Source organism: Rattus rattus, chromosome 8, assembly GCF_011064425.1.
Source record: "Rattus rattus isolate New Zealand chromosome 8, Rrattus_CSIRO_v1, whole genome shotgun sequence".
Taxonomy (NCBI): domain Eukaryota; kingdom Metazoa; phylum Chordata; class Mammalia; order Rodentia; family Muridae; genus Rattus; species Rattus rattus.
In genome coordinates, this window is record NC_046161.1 from 104607066 (window position 1) to 104627560 (window position 20495).

General features: G+C 41.8%; 1 protein-coding gene across 20 annotated transcripts in view; it reads left to right on the plus strand.

Annotated features, from left to right (window-relative positions):
* Nucleotides 1-20495, plus strand: part of Clasp2 (cytoplasmic linker associated protein 2) — a 182605-nt gene that overhangs the window by 4198 nt on the left and 157912 nt on the right. For all 20 annotated transcript variants that reach the window (XM_032910953.1, XM_032910954.1, XM_032910955.1 and 17 more), the window contains exon 2: nt 16556-16634. In XM_032910953.1, the coding sequence (XP_032766844.1) occupies nt 16556-16634 (79 nt within the window). The remainder of the gene's footprint in view (nt 1-16555; nt 16635-20495) is intronic.

Genomic DNA, 20495 nt, shown 5'->3' on the forward strand with positions numbered 1-20495 from the left:
TGTCGCCAAAAGCATTGTAGACTTTGTAGCAATACTATGTTAATACGGTTTCCTTCTTCCATATTGTTAAAATGAGAACCACTTAAAAGCAGCCCTTGTGAGTCTTGGGGTCTGTCTTAAGGGCTAAGTTTGCATGATATCATGTACTCTCTAGGATGGCTTTAGGAAGTCTGCATCCTTACTTTCCTCTTGTAGAAAAGATGACCTAAGAAGTGTTTTGACTCGGGTCAGAGCCTTTTATTTTTTTGTACTTCTTAAGGATTAATAACATTACATTTGCCTACAAACAACAGTAAATTGACTGAAAATAGCAACTTGTAATAGTAACCTTTATTCTCCTGAAGTAACTGCTGTCTCTGAGACTCACTGCCTCTGTCTGCTAACCTAGGGCTACTCCTGTAAGCTTCTAAGCTCTGGACAGTCTTACGTAGCCCTAGAGTGAATTCAGCCTCTTTCTGAACTTGCTGTCTGATTCAACTCAATGAGCTGTTCTGCCTCAAACTCTCCACACTAACTGGTTCAATCTAGCCTGTCCCTTCCCCCTTTCTCCCACTCCCCCCCTTTCCTTCCCTATTTTTGCTCTGCTTGACTTCAAAATAACTCCAGCAATCTTTTCTAATCTCCTGGCTCCTTCTCATTCTCTGGCTTGTTCTGTCTTCACCTGTGTCTACCTTGTTCTCCCTCTGTATCCTGGCCCTCTGTCTGGTAAAGCTGCCTCCTTTGTCTTCTCTGCACAGCTCCCTTAAGTAGCTTCCTTTTCGTCTCCTCTTGGGAGAGTTGGGCATTGCCTACTTTGTCAAATCTTTCTCTGATTTGTCACTTTGTCTGCCACTCAGTTAAACAACACTTTAATGTGAGTGCTTCCTTCTACAAACTAATTTTACCTTCGTTGTCTGGTATTAAAGGTCTGTACTGAGGGCTGAGCCACACCATAACTAGAAACAGTTTTTTTTTTTTTCCAGTAAGTAACACAGTCTCATTATGATCAGATATCCTGCATCAATAACTAGCATTTACAGTAAATGCATACTGCTAGGCTTACACATGTGCTAGTAATTTTTTAATTCTGGGTATCCAAGATCACAGCCTATTTGCCATTTGTGTGTGCAGGTTTAGGTGCACACTTGTGCCCCAGTTCACATGTAGAGGCCAAAGAATAACTTACGAGAGACAGTTTCCTCCTTTTTACCGTGTGGGTCCTGGGGATCAAACTCATGTTGCCAGTACCTGACCCAATGGTCCCTGAACCATCTTGCTTGCACCGTTTGGCATTCCTATACCACCCATTAATATCATATTACCTAAGTCCCACTTCCTGTTAAATACCACGTTCTTAAAATATACCTGTTTTATTATATTTTCCTGAGAGAGAGTATGGGTACATATGTGTAGAGTGTCAGAGACAGCTTGTAGGAGTCAGCTTCTACCATGTGGGCTCTGGGGAGAATTCAGGGTGTCAGGCTTTGTGACAGGTACCTCTACCTGCTATGCCATTTTATTATTCCAAGTGTGGGCGTTTGGTTAAGAGAAAGGAGACAAGGTTTTTCTCTCATACTGTTTTGTTTGTTCTTAATTACCTGATGGGCAGGATGACCATCCAGGTTGTTTTAGCTTCTTTTCTTTTCTTTTCTTTTCTTTTTTTTTTTAAAGATTTATTTATTTATTATACAAGTACACTGTAGCTGTCTTCAGACACACCAGAAGAGGGCATCAGATCTCTTTACAGATGGTTGTGAGCCACCCTGTGGTTGCTGGGAATTGAACTCAGGACCTCTGCAAGAGCAGTCAGTGCTCTAACCACCGAGCTTCTTTATTACTTTTAACATTGTCTCTTTATGTTGCCAGTCTGGTCATATCCGTGTGAAACTTTGTCCTGAATGATTTTCAGTATAACCCAGGACATTTTGAATCCTCCTGCCTCAAGCTCCTGTGTGCTGGGCTACAGAGCCTGGCTTAATGTCCCCCTTTAATGCTCCTTTTACAATTCTGTGTGTGTGTGTGTGTGTGTGTGTGTGTGTGTGTGTGTGTGTGTGTGTGAATATAGTTTATTTAGGACATGGAAAGTGGGGTTGGGAAGGAAGGGAGGAGGGGAGGGGAGGGGAGGGGAGGAGAGTCCGGAACAAGTGAAGAGAGGGGGCGAAGGGGAGGGGAGAAAGGACTCAGGGAGAGAAGGGCAGAGAGTAGGAGAGCTCCTTTTACAGTTCTGAAATGACATATTTGGTATCAAGTACTTCGTTCAAAAAAGATTCTTGTAATATCCTAACTACCATAAAGGAAACAGACATAATTTTGTTAAGAGAAAAAAGTGTAGTTTCTCCATAATATTAAAAAGGGATTGGTTCTAGAGCTCTCCTTCCCTTGGATACCAAACATGCTTGGGTCTGTTACATAAGGATGTGTATGCCTGTACATATCCTCCAGTGTACTTGAAATTACTTCCAGAATTTTCCATCTAATGTCAGTTGAATCTGAGAATGCAGAACCTGTGGGTATGGAAGCCTGATGGTATCCAAATGTTCCACCAGTCTGACTAACCAAGAAGATATAACAGTAGTCATGGCTGCAGCCGAACATGTCATTGCTGGAATGCCACCACAGCAGTTCAGACCATTACAGATGAGTGGTTGTTAGTGTCTCAGATGCTGAAAGTGATGATGTTATTGGCAAACTTTATTTCTCCAGTATACCTGGACTTAGAAGTTTGACTAATTGGGCTGGGGAAATGGTTCAATGGCTAAACTTAGCTTGCCATGGAAGTACAAAGACCTGACTTTGAATCCCTAGATCCCACATAGAGACTGATGGTGGAAAGCAGGTACCTGTAACCCTAGTACTTCTGTAGGAGATGGAAGGAGGCGCTAAGTGAATTCCTGGCTAGCTCGCCCAAGAGTACACATAGGCAAAACAAGAAGACACCCTGTTTCCAACAAGGTGGATGTCAAAACCAACACTTGTGATTATTAGCTGTTCCACACACATAGATGTATTGTACCTGTGTGCCCCACCCCATACACATACACACATGAAAAACTGGCTTGACCACCCTATGGAACTTTCATGTCATTAAGACCTCCTTTATATTACTTTGAAAATGAGAGGTGGTTTCTAGCAGCACCATTGTTTAGGGTAGCCTTGAATTTGTCATCTCTTACCTCCACTCAAAAATGGTAGGGTCCTAGGCGTATGTGCCATTACACTTGGCTTCACTGACTCCTCCATCTCTGTCTGTTTCATTTAGCTTTGGTCTTTCTTTTTTTTTTTTTTTTAATTTGTACACAGATTTACCTTTAATAAAGATATATACCTCAATTAATATCAAGACAACAGCAGTGTTTTGTGTTTATTCCCACACATTACAGCCTCTCAGGTGAAAGCCAATTAAGTAGGCCTTTGCTTACTTTCACTGCCCAATAAACTGACTGAAACAATTCTGCTTTTTTGGCTTTCATTTGGATTTAAAATAACAAAGGATTTTATGGAGAAATGAATTCTTAAGGTGTTATGTAAAATCATTTGGTAAACACATAATATAATTCTATTAATTCAAGTACAATGTTAATGGATAAATGTGACTTTATTATTGTCATAGTAATGCCATTCAAATACTTAGATATAACCAACATACGAGCAGAAAGAGAGAGAAAAAAAAAAAAGAACAACAGCTTAAAGTACCAAATGGCACGTACAAGATTTGAAGCTTTTAAAAGGCACAATTCCCTTGTTACCTGAAACTGGAATTAAATTAACCTGTCCCTTATAAAATGGTGTGTGTGTGTGTGTGTGTGTCTGTGTCTGTGTGTGTCTGTGTGATCGCGTGTTTGGGAATGTGTGAAGCATTAAAACTTCTAACTGTTCTTTCAGAATTTTTTAGTCATTTCTTTGGAACACTCATTACTAAGACTTGAAGTGAATATGTATTGTTATTCTTTCATGGAAAGGTAACAGCGACAAACATATATAGAGATTTACTATGATGACAGTGGATTTAGTCTGAGTTTTAAATTTTGTAATTTTATCTCAATTTCTGTGAGATAATTTTTTTTTTTTATTAACTTGAGTATTTCTTATGTACATTTCGAGTGTTATTCCCTTTCCCAGTTTCCGGGCAAACATCCCCTTCCCTTCCCCCCTTCCTTATGGGTGTTCCCCTCCCCACCCTCCCCCCATTGCCGCCCTCCCCCCGACAGTCTAGTTCACTGGGGGGTTCAGTCTTAGCAGGACCCAGGGCTTCCCCTTCCACTGGTGCTCTTACTAGGATATTCATTGCTAAGCTTTGGTCTTTCTAAGTAGCCTTGCTGTTGTGGGACTTGGCTATGTAGACCAGGCTGGCTGGAAGTTATAGAAATTTGCCTGCCTCTGCCTCTTGAGTCCTGGAATTAAAGGTGTGTACCACTATGCCCAACTTCATTAAGTGTTTAACTCTTTTGCTTTCTCTCTTTACTTTTTTTTAGATTTTTTAAAAATTTTGTTTTATGTTTATGAGTGTTTCACCTGCATGCATGTCTACCATATACATGTTGTGTGCTCTTGGAGGTCAGAACAAGGTATTGGATTCCCTGGAACAGCAGTTATAGATGACTGTGAGGCACCATGTGGGTGCTGGGAGTGAACCTGGGTCTTTTGTAAGAACAAGTGCTCCTAAGCACTGATCATCTCTCAAGGCCCATTCTTTCTTAATTCTCACCTCCCTCTTCATGCCTGCCTTACGGTCCCTATTCAATAAAACACAGTACTGGCTAATTCCACTCTTTCAGTCCTGAACCAGTGCTACCGCAGATCAATGGGAAAACGTCTTTAACTGGCTTAATTTACATTGCTGCACTCTGGTGGCCCCCTGGCACTCAAATTATATTTTCTGAGTTCACTCACTCACTTATTTTATATCTTCTGTCTCCTCAGACCACACCAGTGTTCTTCCCTCTGCTGGGACTGTGGCTCCCTCTGCTTTATTCATTTCACTTGTGTGGGCTCATTTGCCTGGCCACTTACTCTATAATATTCTTTCACTAATTTTCTTAGAGTTTATAATTTTTCTTAGATATTTCAAGTTAATTTAAAAAAATCCTAGGAACTTCTTTCCAGCAAGAGGAGCATTGTGGGTGTGTGTCCTTTATGAACCACACGTTTTCTTCCTTTAGTGGAAGACCATCCATGATTATGAATTAAGCTTACATGATAGCTACAGGTTAAAAACTCTTGTCTGGTTTGCCAATGTCACAGGTGAAGTTCTCAGTCGTGAATCTTAAATCAGGTGTGATCATTACTATTTTACTGTGGGGAACCTCCTGGTCTCACAAGCACGGAGGTGGGACAGAGTCAGAAGAAAGGGGAAGAGAAACTGATGGCCTCTGGAAACTCTCTCTTACTGTTCTGTGCTAATAAGTGATGGTTTCTTTTCTCTGCAATGCTAATTAACATTGGTTTCTTTTTTTCTGTTGCTTAAGGGACTCACTTGACAGGCTTGGACTCGTTAACTCTTCATGAACCAGTGAGAAAGTAAAAGAAGAAAAAGAAAATTCATCTACACACACACACACACACACACACACACACACACACACCGTTCTGGTCCTACCACCTGTCTCATCAGCTTTACAAGTGTTCATGCATACTTACATACACACACATATAGCTATACATGTATGTATATACACATATACAAACAAACATACAAACATACATACACATACATACGTTTGGATGGGTGGCACAGAGCCCTCCAAGCCACACACACATTAGGCGGGCAGATGGGGCAGAGCCCCAGAAGCCACCACCTTATTGTTTCTCTCGCTCTTACACCTTCTCAGACAGAAGTTCTTTAGGAGCTGCCTCATAGCTAAGATGTTACACACAAGGGGAGTTACAGAAGGATGTTGATGTTAAGTTCAAAGCATGTTCCATTCTATAAGCTCATTATAGGTTCAGCAATAGCTTCACATGGCCTTGATTTATCATGGTGCACCCCTGTGGCTTCATCCATGGACCTGACCTAGAAAGAATGTTTTTCTTTGATCACAAATTTGTCCCAAGTCTATTCCTCTTTTTAGTGTAATTGTGAAAACTTGTATTTCTTATTATGCAGCCTTTACTTACTAGTCTATGAGGAATGGACACATTCTATTTTTGATTCTGACTTTATTATATCTTTTGGCAAAACAACTAAAACTCATCTCCAAAAACTTTCTAAAACTATTTAAATAAAATCGGTAATTCTATAAAATCATTGATTAAACATCGTTAATTCATGAAAGTTCATCTTCATGTTGATCTGCAGGAAATCTGCCCAATAGGGTGGGCTAATACCCAGGAATCATTAGATTGAATCATAGTGATAGGGAAAGGCATAGCAACAGTAAGAAGCCATCCTGACATAAAATATCTGAAGGCCTGCAAGTCAGAGCTTACCTGTCACAGGCCATGCACAAATGGTGGGCCATCTCCAAAACGTGTTTTTGCCTAGATGGCTCCTGACATTTTATATAGTTCTTTAGCTCTGTAGTTGACTGACATTTCTCTCAAAAAAAAATTTTTTTTTTATTTCATGTGTGTGTGTGCACACACACACTAACGGATCATCATGTCTTGAGGTCAGAGGAATACTTTAAGGAATCAATTCTATTTCCACTATTGGTTCTGGGGATTGAACCAATGCTTGGCTAGAAGTATTTTTACCCACTGAGCCCTCTAGCAAGCCATTGACTGACATTCTGATCTAACCTATTTAAAAGATTATACATTCTTTTTTTTTTTTTTTTTTTGAGCTGGGGACTGAACCCAGGGCCTTTCGCTTCCTAGGCAAGCGCTCTACCACTGAGCTAAATCCCCAACCCCTAAGATTATACATTCTACTGAACTGAAACTAAGCTAAGATGACAATAGCATGTTCATTTGTTAATACCAGTACCGGACGCCGAAGCATTTGGGATGCAGATGCGAGGAGAAAGGGAAAGATTGATAAGGAAAACAGGGAGATGATCCTGGATACTGAATCTTCTCAGGATAATAGCATTCATTAAATTTGTAATTAAAATTAAAGCGTGAAGATGCTGCTGTGTATCCAGGCTAACTAGATCTTACAGTCTTCCTGCCTTAGCCTGCTACATGCTAGGATTGCAGGCTCCTGCTGCCAGGTCTGGCTTTTTAAAAGTTAAACAGTTGTGTGTGTGTGTGTCTTTGAGTATGCCATGCTTGTGGAGGTCAGGGGACAGCCCATAGGAGTTGGTTCTCTACTGGGCCATATGGTTAAGGGATTGAACTCAGGTTGTCGGTCTTGATTGTAAGTACCTGTTGAACCATCTCCCCAGTTCCTGTCCTGACTTATTTTAAATCTTAGTTTTATGATTTAAGAACACACCAAAATAAAACCCTTAAAAGTTGGCTTTAATTGATGGATTTAAAAATAGTTCTTGATTTTTGTTTGTTGCAGTTTGTTTTTGTGTTTAGAGTAAGGTCGGAGCAGTCTGTCAGTGTGTTTATGTTCCTAACTGGGTCTAAATCCGCTTGTTCTGTTTCCAAGAGCAGGGTGTAGCGAAGTGGTACTGCACCTGCATAGATGCATAAAGGCCCTGCCCTTCTGCAAAAAATAAAATAAATAAAATGGACTATTTTTGTGAACCTTAACACTTAAATAAATGAAAGTAATTTTTATTTATGTCTTTGATATGGTTTTTGTTTGTATAAGTTGAGGCCTATTCATTTTGAATGTTGACATCTAATTATAGCAACATTTGTTTAAAGGCTAATCTCTTCCTTGAGGTCCTTTGTGCAGCTGCTAGATAACCAGCTAGTTTTTGTCTATTTTGTACTCTTGTCTTCTATTTCATGAAACTCTGTGTTCATCTCTTATTAATAACTATATTTTTAAAGAAGTTAATTTATTTTTATGTGTGTGGGTGTTTTTCCTGCATGCGCGTCTGTGACCACATGTATACCTAGTGCCTAAGGCCAGAATTGGGCACTGGATCTCCAGGTACTCGAGTTACAGTTGTGAGCTGCTGTGTGGTGCAAACTGGCCTTGAATCTGGGTCATGTGTACAAGCAGTGAGTGCCTTAACTGCTGAGCCATCTCTCCAGTCCCAGCTCTCTTTCTGGATTGCTGTAGCTTCATATAAAGTCTTGAAACCATGTGATTTGTTAGCTTGTTTTTAAGTTTAGTACTGTATGTGTAGCCTACTCATTTACCTTTTCATCGTAAGACCAGTTTAGGTCTCTGAACAAATCCTCCTGGCAACTTTGGGATTGCATTCCTGCAACCTTGAACTTCCTTAGCTCATCTTGCATTATTTTATTAGCATTTTGTAATTTTTGTGTATTGACTTTATGTAATTGTTATAAGTATTTCCCCCGTGTGTTAGTTATTTGTTCTGTGACAGAATACCTAACAGGAGCAATTTCAGGGAGGAAGGACATCAGTTCATCTTGGTCTGGAAGGCACGGAAGCTGGGGCTGTTCTGTTTATGGCAGTGGGAGCTTGTGTTGTGGCTTCTTCATGTCCTGGTGGATCAGGGAGCATAGAGTCCAAACCAGAAGGAGGGAGGGAGGGGGGGAGGCAGGGAGGGAGGCAGGGAAAGATGGGGTTGGGGTTGGGGGCCGTGAGTGTCAGCTTCCAGGCGGCCTGTCTCCAGCAATTCATTGCTGCTACATGGGCTGTAATCCCAAAATGTCCATACACTCTCAAAGCAGTGTCATCATCTGGGGACCAGTTGTTCAGACACTTGACTTTTTGGGGTCCATTTGACATCCAAACTGTCATTGGTTTTACTCCTCAGTTTTGAGTGCTAGTGTGTAGAAGAATCACTGTTTTGTAGCAGGCTCTCACTCTGCAGCCCAGGCTGACCTTGAGTTTGTGACATTCGTGCTTTAGGATTTTGGGTACTAGAATCTTAGCAGGGATCCTCACAGGCTTGTGTTTTGTTTTGTTTTGTGATAGAATCTAAAGCTTTTCCTGATTGTCCTGGTACTTGCTATTCAGACTAGTAGAGATCCACCTGCCTCTGCCTCTGCTGGGACTAGAGGTGTACGCCACCACCATGCCCAGCAGTCAGTTTTTATAACAACCTTTAATCTCAGGGCTTTACTGAACTCATTGGCTTTAGTATTTACTTATAGCAATCATTTTTAGTGATTAAGTACTTAACTTATTTTTGAGATATGATCTCTTGTAGCCCAGACAGGCTGTGAATTCTCTTTGTAGCCAAGGAGGGTGGTCTTGTGTTTTTTTCTTTGTTTTCTTTTTTTAGGAGCGTGGTGGTAGTTTTATTTGTTGGTTTGGTTTTTTGCTAGCTCTGATTCTTTTTTGAACGCATTTTGCGTACTGAGTGCTGGGATTATGAGCATGCCATGGTGCAGTGCTGAGAATCTCATGGAAGGACTTGTACGTACAGTCAAGATTGCAGCCCCAGTTCTCCTGCTTTGTTTTTAAAAGTTTTTGTATTACTATTATGATGTCGATGCGATGATGTGTATTGGTTAGGTTTGTTTTTTTTTTCCTTCTTGTCAACTTAACCCAAACTAGAGTCCTCTGAGAAGAGGAAACCTCAATTGAGAAAATATCTCCATGAGATTGGTCTGTAGGCAAATGAGGCATTTTCTTGATTAATGATACGAGATGGTCCAGCCCACTGTGGGCATTGCCACTTCTGGGCAGATGGTCTTGTGCTATATATATTTTAAAAAGCAAGCTGAGTGAGTCATGGGGAATAAGCCAGTAAGCAGCATTCTTCCGTCACCTCTGCCTTTAGATCTCTTTTCCTTCTTTCTTTCTTTCTTTCTTTCTTTCTTTCTTTCTTTCTTTCTTTTTTTTTCTTTTTTGGTATGGTCTTTCTAGTCCTGGCTGTCCTGGAACTCAGTATGTAGAGAAAGAAGGCTGGCCTCAAACTTAGATTCAACTGCCTCTGCCTCCTGAGTGCTGGGATGTACCACTATGCCCAAAGGTTCCTGTCTTGAGTGTCTGCCCCAGCTTGCCTTCATGATAGACCACAAAGTTTACAGTATAAACAAACTATGATGGAGATGCGCCCCCCTCCCCACTATTCCTCCCTAAGTTGCCTTGGTCATGGTGTTTATCACAGCAACAGAAACCCAACTAGGACTGTGTGTGTGTGTGTGTGTGTGTGTGTGTGTGTGTGTGTGTGTTGCAGAGATGGGGTACTGTGCTGGTGGGGTGGGAAGTGCACATATGCCATGGTGCGTGTGGAGGCTGAGGACAACTTAGTGCTGTCGGCTTTCTCTGTGTGGGCTCCAGGGCTGAGCGCAGGGTGTCTGTCTTACACAGGGCTTTACCTGCTGAGCCAGTCTCCCGCGCCTCTCCTCTTTTTTTTTTTTTTTTTTTTTTTTTTTTTAAATAAAATATATTTTGGATTATATTTTTTTTTTTTGAAACAGTGTCTCACTATGTAGCCTTAGCTGGCCTGGAACTTTCTGGGTGGACCAGCTGGTTTATGCTTCCCCAGGTTTCCATCTGAAGGCAGAAATTGCATATTTATTCATGTATGTTGTCTGGGTGTTTCTCCATGCTGCTTGTCGTGACAGCATATGTCTTTAATTCCAGCATGGGGCGTGGGGAGGCAGAAAGAAGAGAATTCAAGGCCAGCCATGTCTACAGAGTGAGTTCCATGACAGCCAGAGATACAAAGAAGCCCTGTTTCAAAAAACAAACAACAAAACAAAACAAAACAAAACAAACAAATCTTCCCCATGTAGTGCTGTTCCCCATGTATCCTCCATGTCTGTTGTTTTCTACCATGTTCAGTTTGTATGGTTCTGGAGATTAAATCCAGGGCCTTATGCATGCTAGGCGAACCCTTTACCAACCGTGCAGTGCCCCGTTACTTGTTATTTTAGAAGGTCATTTTGTGAAGGTTCATCTTTGGTCCTTTTGGTCACCAGTCAGCTTCCCAGGCCTCTGCTAGGGCCTGAGCCAAGGCTTCTCGTGTTCTGGGTAAGGGCTCTGCTACGGGCTGTCACCCTGTGCTGTAAACATGTTAATCATTGGTTTAAACTTAGGCTTCAGACCTATACATTGTATTTTGTTTGTTGATGGTTTTGCTCTTGATATTGGGGTCCAAATTCCCTATCTTTTGTTCTTTTTCCTGTGCCTCATACTTCTTAGTTGAAAGTTGCAGAGTCGAGAAATTTAAGACTAAACTGAATCGTTTCTGTCATTGAAGTAGTACCTTTTCCTTCTGTTAAGCTTATAGTATAGAGCTGTATAATCAGTGTAGACAGGAGTTGAGTTAGGTCTGTGTGCTGTGTTTGCTGTTGATTCCTGTTTGCTTCTGGTTCCCCTGAGTTACCTTGATGATGGGTTTTCTTCTGTATTCTGATCAGCCCTCTGCTTGAATCCCTGTTTCTGTAATGCTCTCTGCCCTGTGCTCTCGCTTTGTCTTGCCAGCCTGATTGTGTGGTGTGGGACGGCGGACTGTGCCAGGAACATTGGTATGGTTGAGCCAGATCCTGCATAGCATCGCTTGTCTCAAGGATTAAGCTATGCATGTCTAAGTACGCATGGCTGGGTACAGTGAAACTTCGTGTGAATGGCTCATTAAATTAGTTTGGTTCCTTTGTCACTCGCTCCTCTCCTGCTTGGATAACTGTGGTCATTCTAGAGCTAATAACACACCAATGGGCACTGACCCCCTTCCCCTCAGGGTGGGGAATTCACGCATTTATCAGCAAAAATCAACCTGGCCGGGGTGAGGGGGCAGTGATGGGGGCTTTGGTGACTTCAGATAACTTTGGGCAGATCGATGGCTCCTTGTGGCGGTAATGACCCATTTCAACATCTGCCCTATCAACTTTCAATGGTAGTAGCTGTGCCTACCATGGTGACCATTGGTGACAGGGAATCAGGCTTCCATTCCAGAGAGGGAGCCTGAGAACCAGCTGTCACATCCAAGGAAGGCAGCAGGTGTGCAAATTACCCATTTCGCCCCAGGGAGGTAGTGACGAAAAATAACAATACAGGAGTACTTTCTCGAGGCCCTGTAATTGGAATGAGTCTACTTTAAATCCTTTAACGAGGATTCATTGGAGGGCAAGTCTGGTACCTACTACGTGGGGCATACCCTGCTGGTGACCCACACAGAGCCCCATCGGAACTCCAGATTAAGCAAAGACCCAGACCTCCCAGCTCTAAAAGCAGACACTCTGTCTTCTTCCTACTTTTGTTTTCGGGCAGAGCTACTGCACTGACACGTTCCAAATCCAGACAGTCCAACTGACCATTTACAAAAACTCTGATCCACACTCTCCTCTCCCTGCTCCCCACTCCCTCTGTCCCCACCAAGTCTCTGTGCTTCTCTTTCCACTCTACTTTTAGGGTGTACAAAAACACCCCACCCCCACCGCCTTCTAGCAATACCAGCCAAGGAAAAACATGCAGGGAGAAAAAGGGATACCTGCCTGTTAGAGCATACAGCCACAGCCACGGCCATAGCCACGGCATGGCAGAGCAGGCCCTTCCCCCTTTACCTTGGGGAAAAGAGCCCACCAGAGTAAGGACTACAGATGAGATCTTGCTGCTGAGAATTTGAAACAAAAACCACACCTGCAACCTTTAACATAAAATTTTCATACTTCTTTATTTAAATGTTTATTTTTCTCCCTAACAGGAACACCTGAAATAATGTTTGTGCCTTCAAACTAAAATTGTCCTAAAATTCATATTTAATCTACTCCTATAGGTCAAACTGACTACATTAATAACTATTATTTAATCCTTAAATAACAATGTTTTCTTTTACAGGCAAACTGCTACTGCCTATCCTAGACACATAGTTAATATGGGATTTTCTTCCTCAGCCATCCAAAGCAGATAAATTTCCAATTCTTCCTCTGCTTTCCTTAATACAACACAGGCAGCTGCTCACTTAAAGGATTCCCTCCAGGACTAAATTCTTCACCACCCTTGCCTTTTTTCTAGGACCATTACAACAGGCTACGATATGCTCCCAAGCAAACTGTTACACTACCCACCCTGTGCAGACACCCACTGCTAGGGTTCTGCTCACCTCTTACTAATCTACAAGTTAATCTCTACAAAAGGGAGAGAGAGAGCTGCCGCCACGGGCCAGATGGAGACTGACCTGCCATCTCCTTGGACCTGCCTGGGGCAATAAGGCTGCCTTCGTCCAGACACAGCAGCTGAGGACTTCTGAGACAAGCATGCACTGACAGCTTCCGGACCTTCCAGCCACACATGAACTCTCTTACCAGAGCCTAATGGCTACCGAGCTTGGGGAAACTTACATGATGTCTATATAGATAAATCAAATGTTGTTTAAAACCGATGTTAATACTCTCACAAACTCTGTACAGACTCACTCTCAATTTCAATTTACTGAACAATTAATTAACCCAATAATCCCTTGTCTTTCTAGCCCCTACCCCTCTGGCTTATGTTGTGTTTTATTTTGATGCTTACACCCCAACCCACCCCAGATTTTCACTGTAGATAACATAAGAGATAGTCACTCCAATGGCATCTCTCCTTTATAAAAGAGGAGTTGTGGGGCAATGGATTGTGCCAGGAAACTCAGTAAGGTTGAGGGGGTTGGAAGCCCCAGAACCTTTGAGAGGACAGTAGGAGCTTCACCTGCTTCCAGCCAGGCCCCTTGACACGTGACCACACTTCCTACATAGGATTGTGACCTATGGTCACATAGATCAGAACAGTTCTCCATGCTAAGGAGATATCTAGATGGGCCCTGAGAGTTTAGCCAGTAAGCTTCTCTGCCTGAACATTCCTTCCTTCAAAAGGTATTTAATCTCTGGTCTACCTTGAGATGGTATGCACCCATTTTCCACAATGAACAATCAGTAAACAGTTTGAAACCAAGGACTGTCTCTTTTATCAAAAGCATGGAGAAAGCCTTTGTCTGCAGAGCCACTCTGCCTGAGTCTCCCTTGGAAAGTCCTTCCGAGCTCCCTGACAATCTGCTAAGCTAAGGACAGCTGCCGATGAACTAAGCCAGAAGACCCCTCTCCTCATCCGGGGGGCCCAACTCTGTTCCCAACTCCCTGAGACACAGGATTTCCAGGAGTTTTGGAGCCTCTGGTCCCAGGCTCCTCATTGCAGGCTGGCGGACCCCTTACCCTATGACCCTCCATTCTCAACTTCTCTGCACAGTTTCCAGTGGGGACTGGACACTTGGGAGTCAGGGAACCCCAGCTTATGCCTCCCACATCTTTGGCTGCGTTTTCCCACCCCCTGAGCAGTGTATTAGCATTTTCCTCAAGCCGGGCACCAAGAGCAGCACAGGGTAATCTAGGGCTCCTTGTCTAGGCTGCCTGGCAGCATTCCTGTACCCTAGTGGTGAAACCACAATATAGAGTCAGTCTTTGGAGGCTCTTTGCCCTTGAGCCTTGTGGTGAGTGAGGTTTTATCAGAAACAGTCACCTGGATAGTGTGGTTGAGGATGGCTTTCTGTCTCATAGCGGAGTAGACAGCCAGCTTTGGATCCTGCTCCTTCCCTCCACTACAGTTTATTGCCATTGGATACTGGATCTTCTTCCCCCAGGACTTCAAGTTAAGCTCTTCTTTTCTAGAAGACAAGGGGACTGAAAGCATTACCTTTACTGTGTAGGCCATACTGATCTCCAAGACTTCCACCAGCCACAGAGCCTTCTTTAATCTCCCGCCTAGCTATGGGTCTTAACTATCAAGTAATCTTGTTTTTGGGTGCAAGCTGGGGCCTGTGAGTGGGTATGAACTCCTGCGTCTCTGGCTATTTGAGAGATTTTATACTAAGTGCTGGACACAAGGCTCAGCAGTTAAGAGCACAGGCTTCTCTTTCAGAAGACCCAGGATCAATTCCCAGTACCCACAAGGTGGCACAACTGTCTGTAATTCCAGTCCCAAGGAGCTCTGAAGCCCTCCTCTGCCCCCATGGGCACAGCATCATGGATGTGGTGCACAGACGTTCACAGGCAAAACATCCATGTACACAAAAATAATAAAATGCTCAAAAATATTTTTAAAATTTTCCATACTAGTCTACACTCAGATTATTAGCAGTTTGTTAAATACAATGGAATTCTTCCTACCCATTCTTGTCACTGCAACTTCATTTTCTCCTGTCACTTGTGGACGTTTTGTTTGTGTCTGTCTGTCTTTTTTTTTTTTTTTTTTTTTTTTTTTTTTTGGAGCTGGGGACCAACCCAGGGCCTTGCCCTTCCTAGGCAAGCGCTCTACCACTGAGCTAAATCCCCAACCCCCCCCCCTTTTTTTAATATGATATCTGACTGGCTAGTTTACACAGTGATTCTCAATCTGTGGGGCATGATCCATTTGGGAGGTCCAACAACCCTTTCACAGGGGCCACCTAAGACTTATCAGAAAACACAGATACTTACATTATGATTCATAATAGCAAAATTACAGGTATAAAGTAGCAATGCGGATAATTTTATGGGTGGAGGTCACAACAGCACAAGAGTTGTAGCATTAGGAAGGTTGAGAATCACTGCCCTACATCCTCAGTTCTCTCATGCATTCAAGAACAGTGTTCCAGTCTCTACTCTCCAGACAGAAATGGGAAATCCTTTGTTATTAACTTGTATTACTGATTGCTCACTGTTTAAATGTATTGCAAACTGAGAAGTGAGTTGCAGGTATGGTCACTAAGCCTTTGGTAGCCGTCACCCATTTTATCAGTTATTAATTTAGTGCACTGAAACACTATGACCAAAAAGCAAGGTGAGGAGGAAAGCATTTACTCTGTTCTACTGTCTGATATCACTCTTCATCACCAAAGGAAGTCAGGATCCTGGAGGCAGAAACTGGTGCAGAGGCCATGGAGGGTGCTGCTCACTGGCTTGCTTCCCTGGCTTGCTCAGCTTGCTTTCTTATAGAACCCATAACCACCAGCCCAGGGATGGCCCCACCCACCGTGGGCTGGGTCCTCCCCCTTGATGCTAGTTGAGAGAATGCCCTTTGCTGGGTCTCATGGGGGCATTTCCTCGGCTGAGGCGCCTTCCTCTCTGATGGCTCCAGCTTGTGTCACATTGTCACACAAAACCAGCCAGTGCACTCTACATTTATAAATTGTTATTATTGATGTATTTGAGAGTAGAATCTTCAGTCTTATGATTACCTACCTCTAAATATATCAACTCACTAAAAAAATTTTAAATTTATTAAATTTTATTATTTTTTGATACATGGGGTGAAACTCAAAATGTATAAAAATATATAGACATATAATGTTTTTATATATGCATATGTATTTGTATGTATGTATATACACATGTATAATACACATGCATATATAATGTACATATATAAATGAATATATAAATAAATTTTGAACCAGGGTCTCACTATGTGCCCTTGGTTGGTCTGGAACTCACTATGTGGGCCAGGCTGGCCTTGAACTCATAGAGATTCTCCTGCCTTTCCCTCCTGAGTGGTGGAATTAAGGGCCTGTGCTACTATACCCAGCTAAACTTACTTTTAAAAATCTTAGTAATATGTGAAGATTGCTGTATATTAAGTATTATATACTGATAAAATATGCATCAGTAATTTTTACTTATTAAATCTTTCTATTTATAGGTATCATTATTAGGATTGGAGATTTTAAGTGCCTTTGTGGATAGATTGTCAACACGATTTAAATCTTATGTAACAATGGGTAAGTTCACTTTAACAATCATCATAGAATTTGATATAGTGACTTTTACTTGTAGTTTTTGTTAACTAGAGTTTGGAGATTGGAGAAATGGTTCTGTGGTGAAAGCGTTTGTTCTTCAGAAGGCCTGCGAACGGCCGGTGTTAGTCTCACCACTCAGAACAGGGGTTCACAACCATCTGTAACACTAGTTCCAGGAGCTTCCGTGCCCTCTTCTGGCCTCTGGTCTTTGACAGTACTTGCACACACACACACACACACACACACACACACACACACACACTTATATATAGACATATTAAAATCAAGTAAATACAATTAATTAAAAATTTAAAAAAATATAATTTTGAATAACCCAGAGACATTTTAATTTACTAGAAAACCTTTAAAGCTTCTTAAGCAGGTAATTCTGCAGGAGGTATACAGCAGAAACAACAGGACTGCACAGCGTCCTGGATGCTGTTAAGTATTTGTGCCATGTCCTCATCTTTTTTAGTGTCTTCTCTCTGTAAAATGACATTTGTAATATAAACCACATGCTATGGGTTGGTTTTGTTGTTTTGATACAGTCTCACTCTGTGGCCATGGCAGGCCTGAAACTTGTTCTGTACGTGAGCCTGACATCCAACTCACAGAGATCCCCTGCCTCTGCCTCCCAAGTTCTGGGATTACAGGCACGCGTCACCATCCAGGCTACATTGCTAGTTTTTTGTTTGTTTTGTTTTGTTTTTGTTTTTTGTTTTTGTTTTTTTTTTTTTTGGTTTTTTTTTGAGCTGGGGACCAACCCAGGGCCTTGCGCTTCCCTAGGCAAGCGCTCTACCACTGAGCTAAATCCCCAACCCCGTTTTTTTTTTGTTTTTATGGAGAAGTCTGCTCAGACCAATCTTTTTATAAAACCTAAGTTTCTAGTTATTCACGTTTAATCACTAATTAGTATTTCCCATCCTTAGTATTAAGATAAAATTTTTACCGTCAGTCTTCTGCTTAAAGTTCATGGTAGGTGTTTAAAAAATACATGCTTTGGGGTTGGGGATTTAGCTCAGTGGTAGAGCGCTTGCCTAGCAAGCAAAGGCCCTGGGTTCGGTCCCAGCTCAAAAAAAAAAAAAAAAAAAAAGAAAAAAAAAAAAAAATCCGTGCTTTAAAAACATGTTTTATGTATTTGAGTGCATAAATGGGGATTTTAAAAATTAAAATTTTGAGGCTGTGAGAAATTGGATTCTAAGGTGTGTCTGATTTTCTCTTATGTGTAATTATTACTTGAAGTTGTATTGCAACTTCCTTCTGTCTAGGTCCATGGAGCTTTTCTTTGCTTTTCTCTCCCTCCCTCCCTCCCTCCCTCTCTCGCCCCTGTCCCTTTTTTACTTCCTTTAAATAAAAGCTCTCCTCTCTGTGTAGCTCTGACTGGTCTAGAACTCACTGTTTATCTCAGGCTGGCCTTGAACTGTTCCTACAATCGAGAATGGCTTTGAATTTTAAACGCCCAGGCCTCATGGATGATGAGCACTGCCTCTTCCCCAGGCCTCTTCATGCTAAGCATGCCTTTTCCCTATTGCCGACTGTCTTCACCTGCCAGCGTCCAGTAATGACACAGAGGCTTTATTCCTGAACTGTTTATTTATTTATGCGTGCTTAGGCCTTATAGTTTAGGCTCGTTCCCAATTAGCTTGTATAAGTTAATTTACTCTATTACTCTAAAGCTCCTCCCCTTCAGCTCTGGCGCCTGTTTCTTCCTCCATGTCTGGCTGGTGAATCCCACCAGCAGCGGCCTGCCTGCCTGGTTCTTCCTCAAGTCCTGTCTCCTTTCCTTTCCTGCTTAGGTATAGGCCATCAGCTCTTTATTACAGCCAGTCAGAGAATGCCTTAGGCAGTCAAACAAACCTTCACACAATGTACAGAAAGATCACACCAACACTTTCCACCTGAGCCTTCAGCATGGGCTTTCTCATTCATAATTCCTTTCATCTCTTTTGTTATTTAACTGAGAATATTGACTGCAATATTGCAAGGCTGAAATACTGCACTGAAATTGGCACACGTGGCATTTCTCGTCTCTCTATGGTTGTGGGCATGTTTGTGATCCCCTCAGAGTTGTAGCTCTACAGATAGCAGTTTACACTGAAGTGTACTCTGGGTATCTCGTGTCTTACGAATTTTTCAGATCCAGGGTATACTGACAACTCACTGAAGCATGATGGACTGGAGTTGTCACTGAGGTTGAATAGTGTTCCCAGACACTGGAGTGGTGTTTCCTTTACATACATGTGCCTTCTCCCTTCTCAGTTATCTTCTACACAATCTTGAGCAAGAATTCTCCACTATAGTTTAGCAAAAGCCTGCTCACCTATTTTTTTTAAATTAATTTATTTATTATATATAAGTACACTGTAGCTGTCTTCAGACACACCAGAAGAGGGCATCAGATGCCATTACAGATGGTTGTGAGCCACCATGTGGGTGCTGGGACTTGAACTCAGGAAGAGCAGTCAGTGCTCTTAACCGCTGAGCCACCTCTCCAGCCCTCCTGCTCACTTGTTTGGATGACCTTAACTTGCATGTGCTGTGCTCTTTCATTTGCAATACCTCCTCTTCTCTGAAGTTCTTCCCTTCATGGTATCTCAGAACTTTTCAGGTTAATTCTTTATACTCTAGACTTTTCTTTATAGTTTTTTTTGCTATTAACTATAATATTACATATAATATATTAATATTATATATTAATATATTACCTATATTACATTAATATAGTATCTTATTTATGTATGTAATATTATATATAATATATAACGATATAATAACTATTAATTACATTTCATTGGCTCATGCTTTTCATTTGTGTTCCCACTTCACATGTACACCCAGCCTTACTGCAGTGTACAGTTTATTCTTTTAATCTGTTACTTCGGCAGATTTCCTGTTAGTCACCATTGTTTTACTTTGAAGATCTTTCATGAATCTTGAACTTGTTATTACATGCAAGCTTATGTAGTAGGATGGGAAAATGTGACCTTATTTTTTTGCTGCCATTTATTGGATGCCTCCTTAAAGTATTGATTATGTCTGTGAAAGAGTATCATCACATATTTCTGACTCAGGGTAAATAGAATGTCTGCATGCTCTTCAGGAACTGGAGAACTTCAGATTTGCCTTTCACAAGTCTCAACCAGATTACCTGACAGTGGCTCAGTGGGTAAACCTTGCTTCTCAACAAGCCTGGTGACCTGAGTTCAGTCCCCAGGTCCCACATGGTAGAGAAACCTGACTTGTTCAGATTGTCTCTAACTCCATACACATGACATGGCACATGTTCACCCCCCCATACACAGCAGAGGGTAAATAAATACAGAACAGTTTAAAAAGTCTCTCTATAAAAGGACAGGGTTGAATTAAATTGGGGCCTAATGAACAGTTTTTTTTTAAACAAATTATTTTTATTTTATGTACATTGGTATTCTGCCTGTGTGTGTGTGTGTGTGTGTGTGTGTGTGTGTGTGTGTGTGTGAGAGAGAGAGAGAGAGAGAGAGAGAGAGAGAGAGAGAGAGAGAGAGAGAGATCTCCTGGAAGAGGATTAACAGACAGTTGTGAGCTACCAAGTGGATGCTCGGAATTGAACCTGGGTCCTTTGGAAGAGCAATCAGTGCTCTTAACCACTGAGCCGTCTCTCGAGCCTTAATGAACATTCTTTAAACCTTCCTCATTCTCCCAGATCCTTCTCAACTCTTCAACTTTTCTTTCTTCTTCCTTAGAAAGTGAACAAACAGAAAACAAAACAAAAACACCCAAAGAAATACTACAGGAAACATACACAAAACTCATAGAAATACAAAACTGGAAGTCACTGTAGAAAGCAGAAGAGTAAAACCAAAC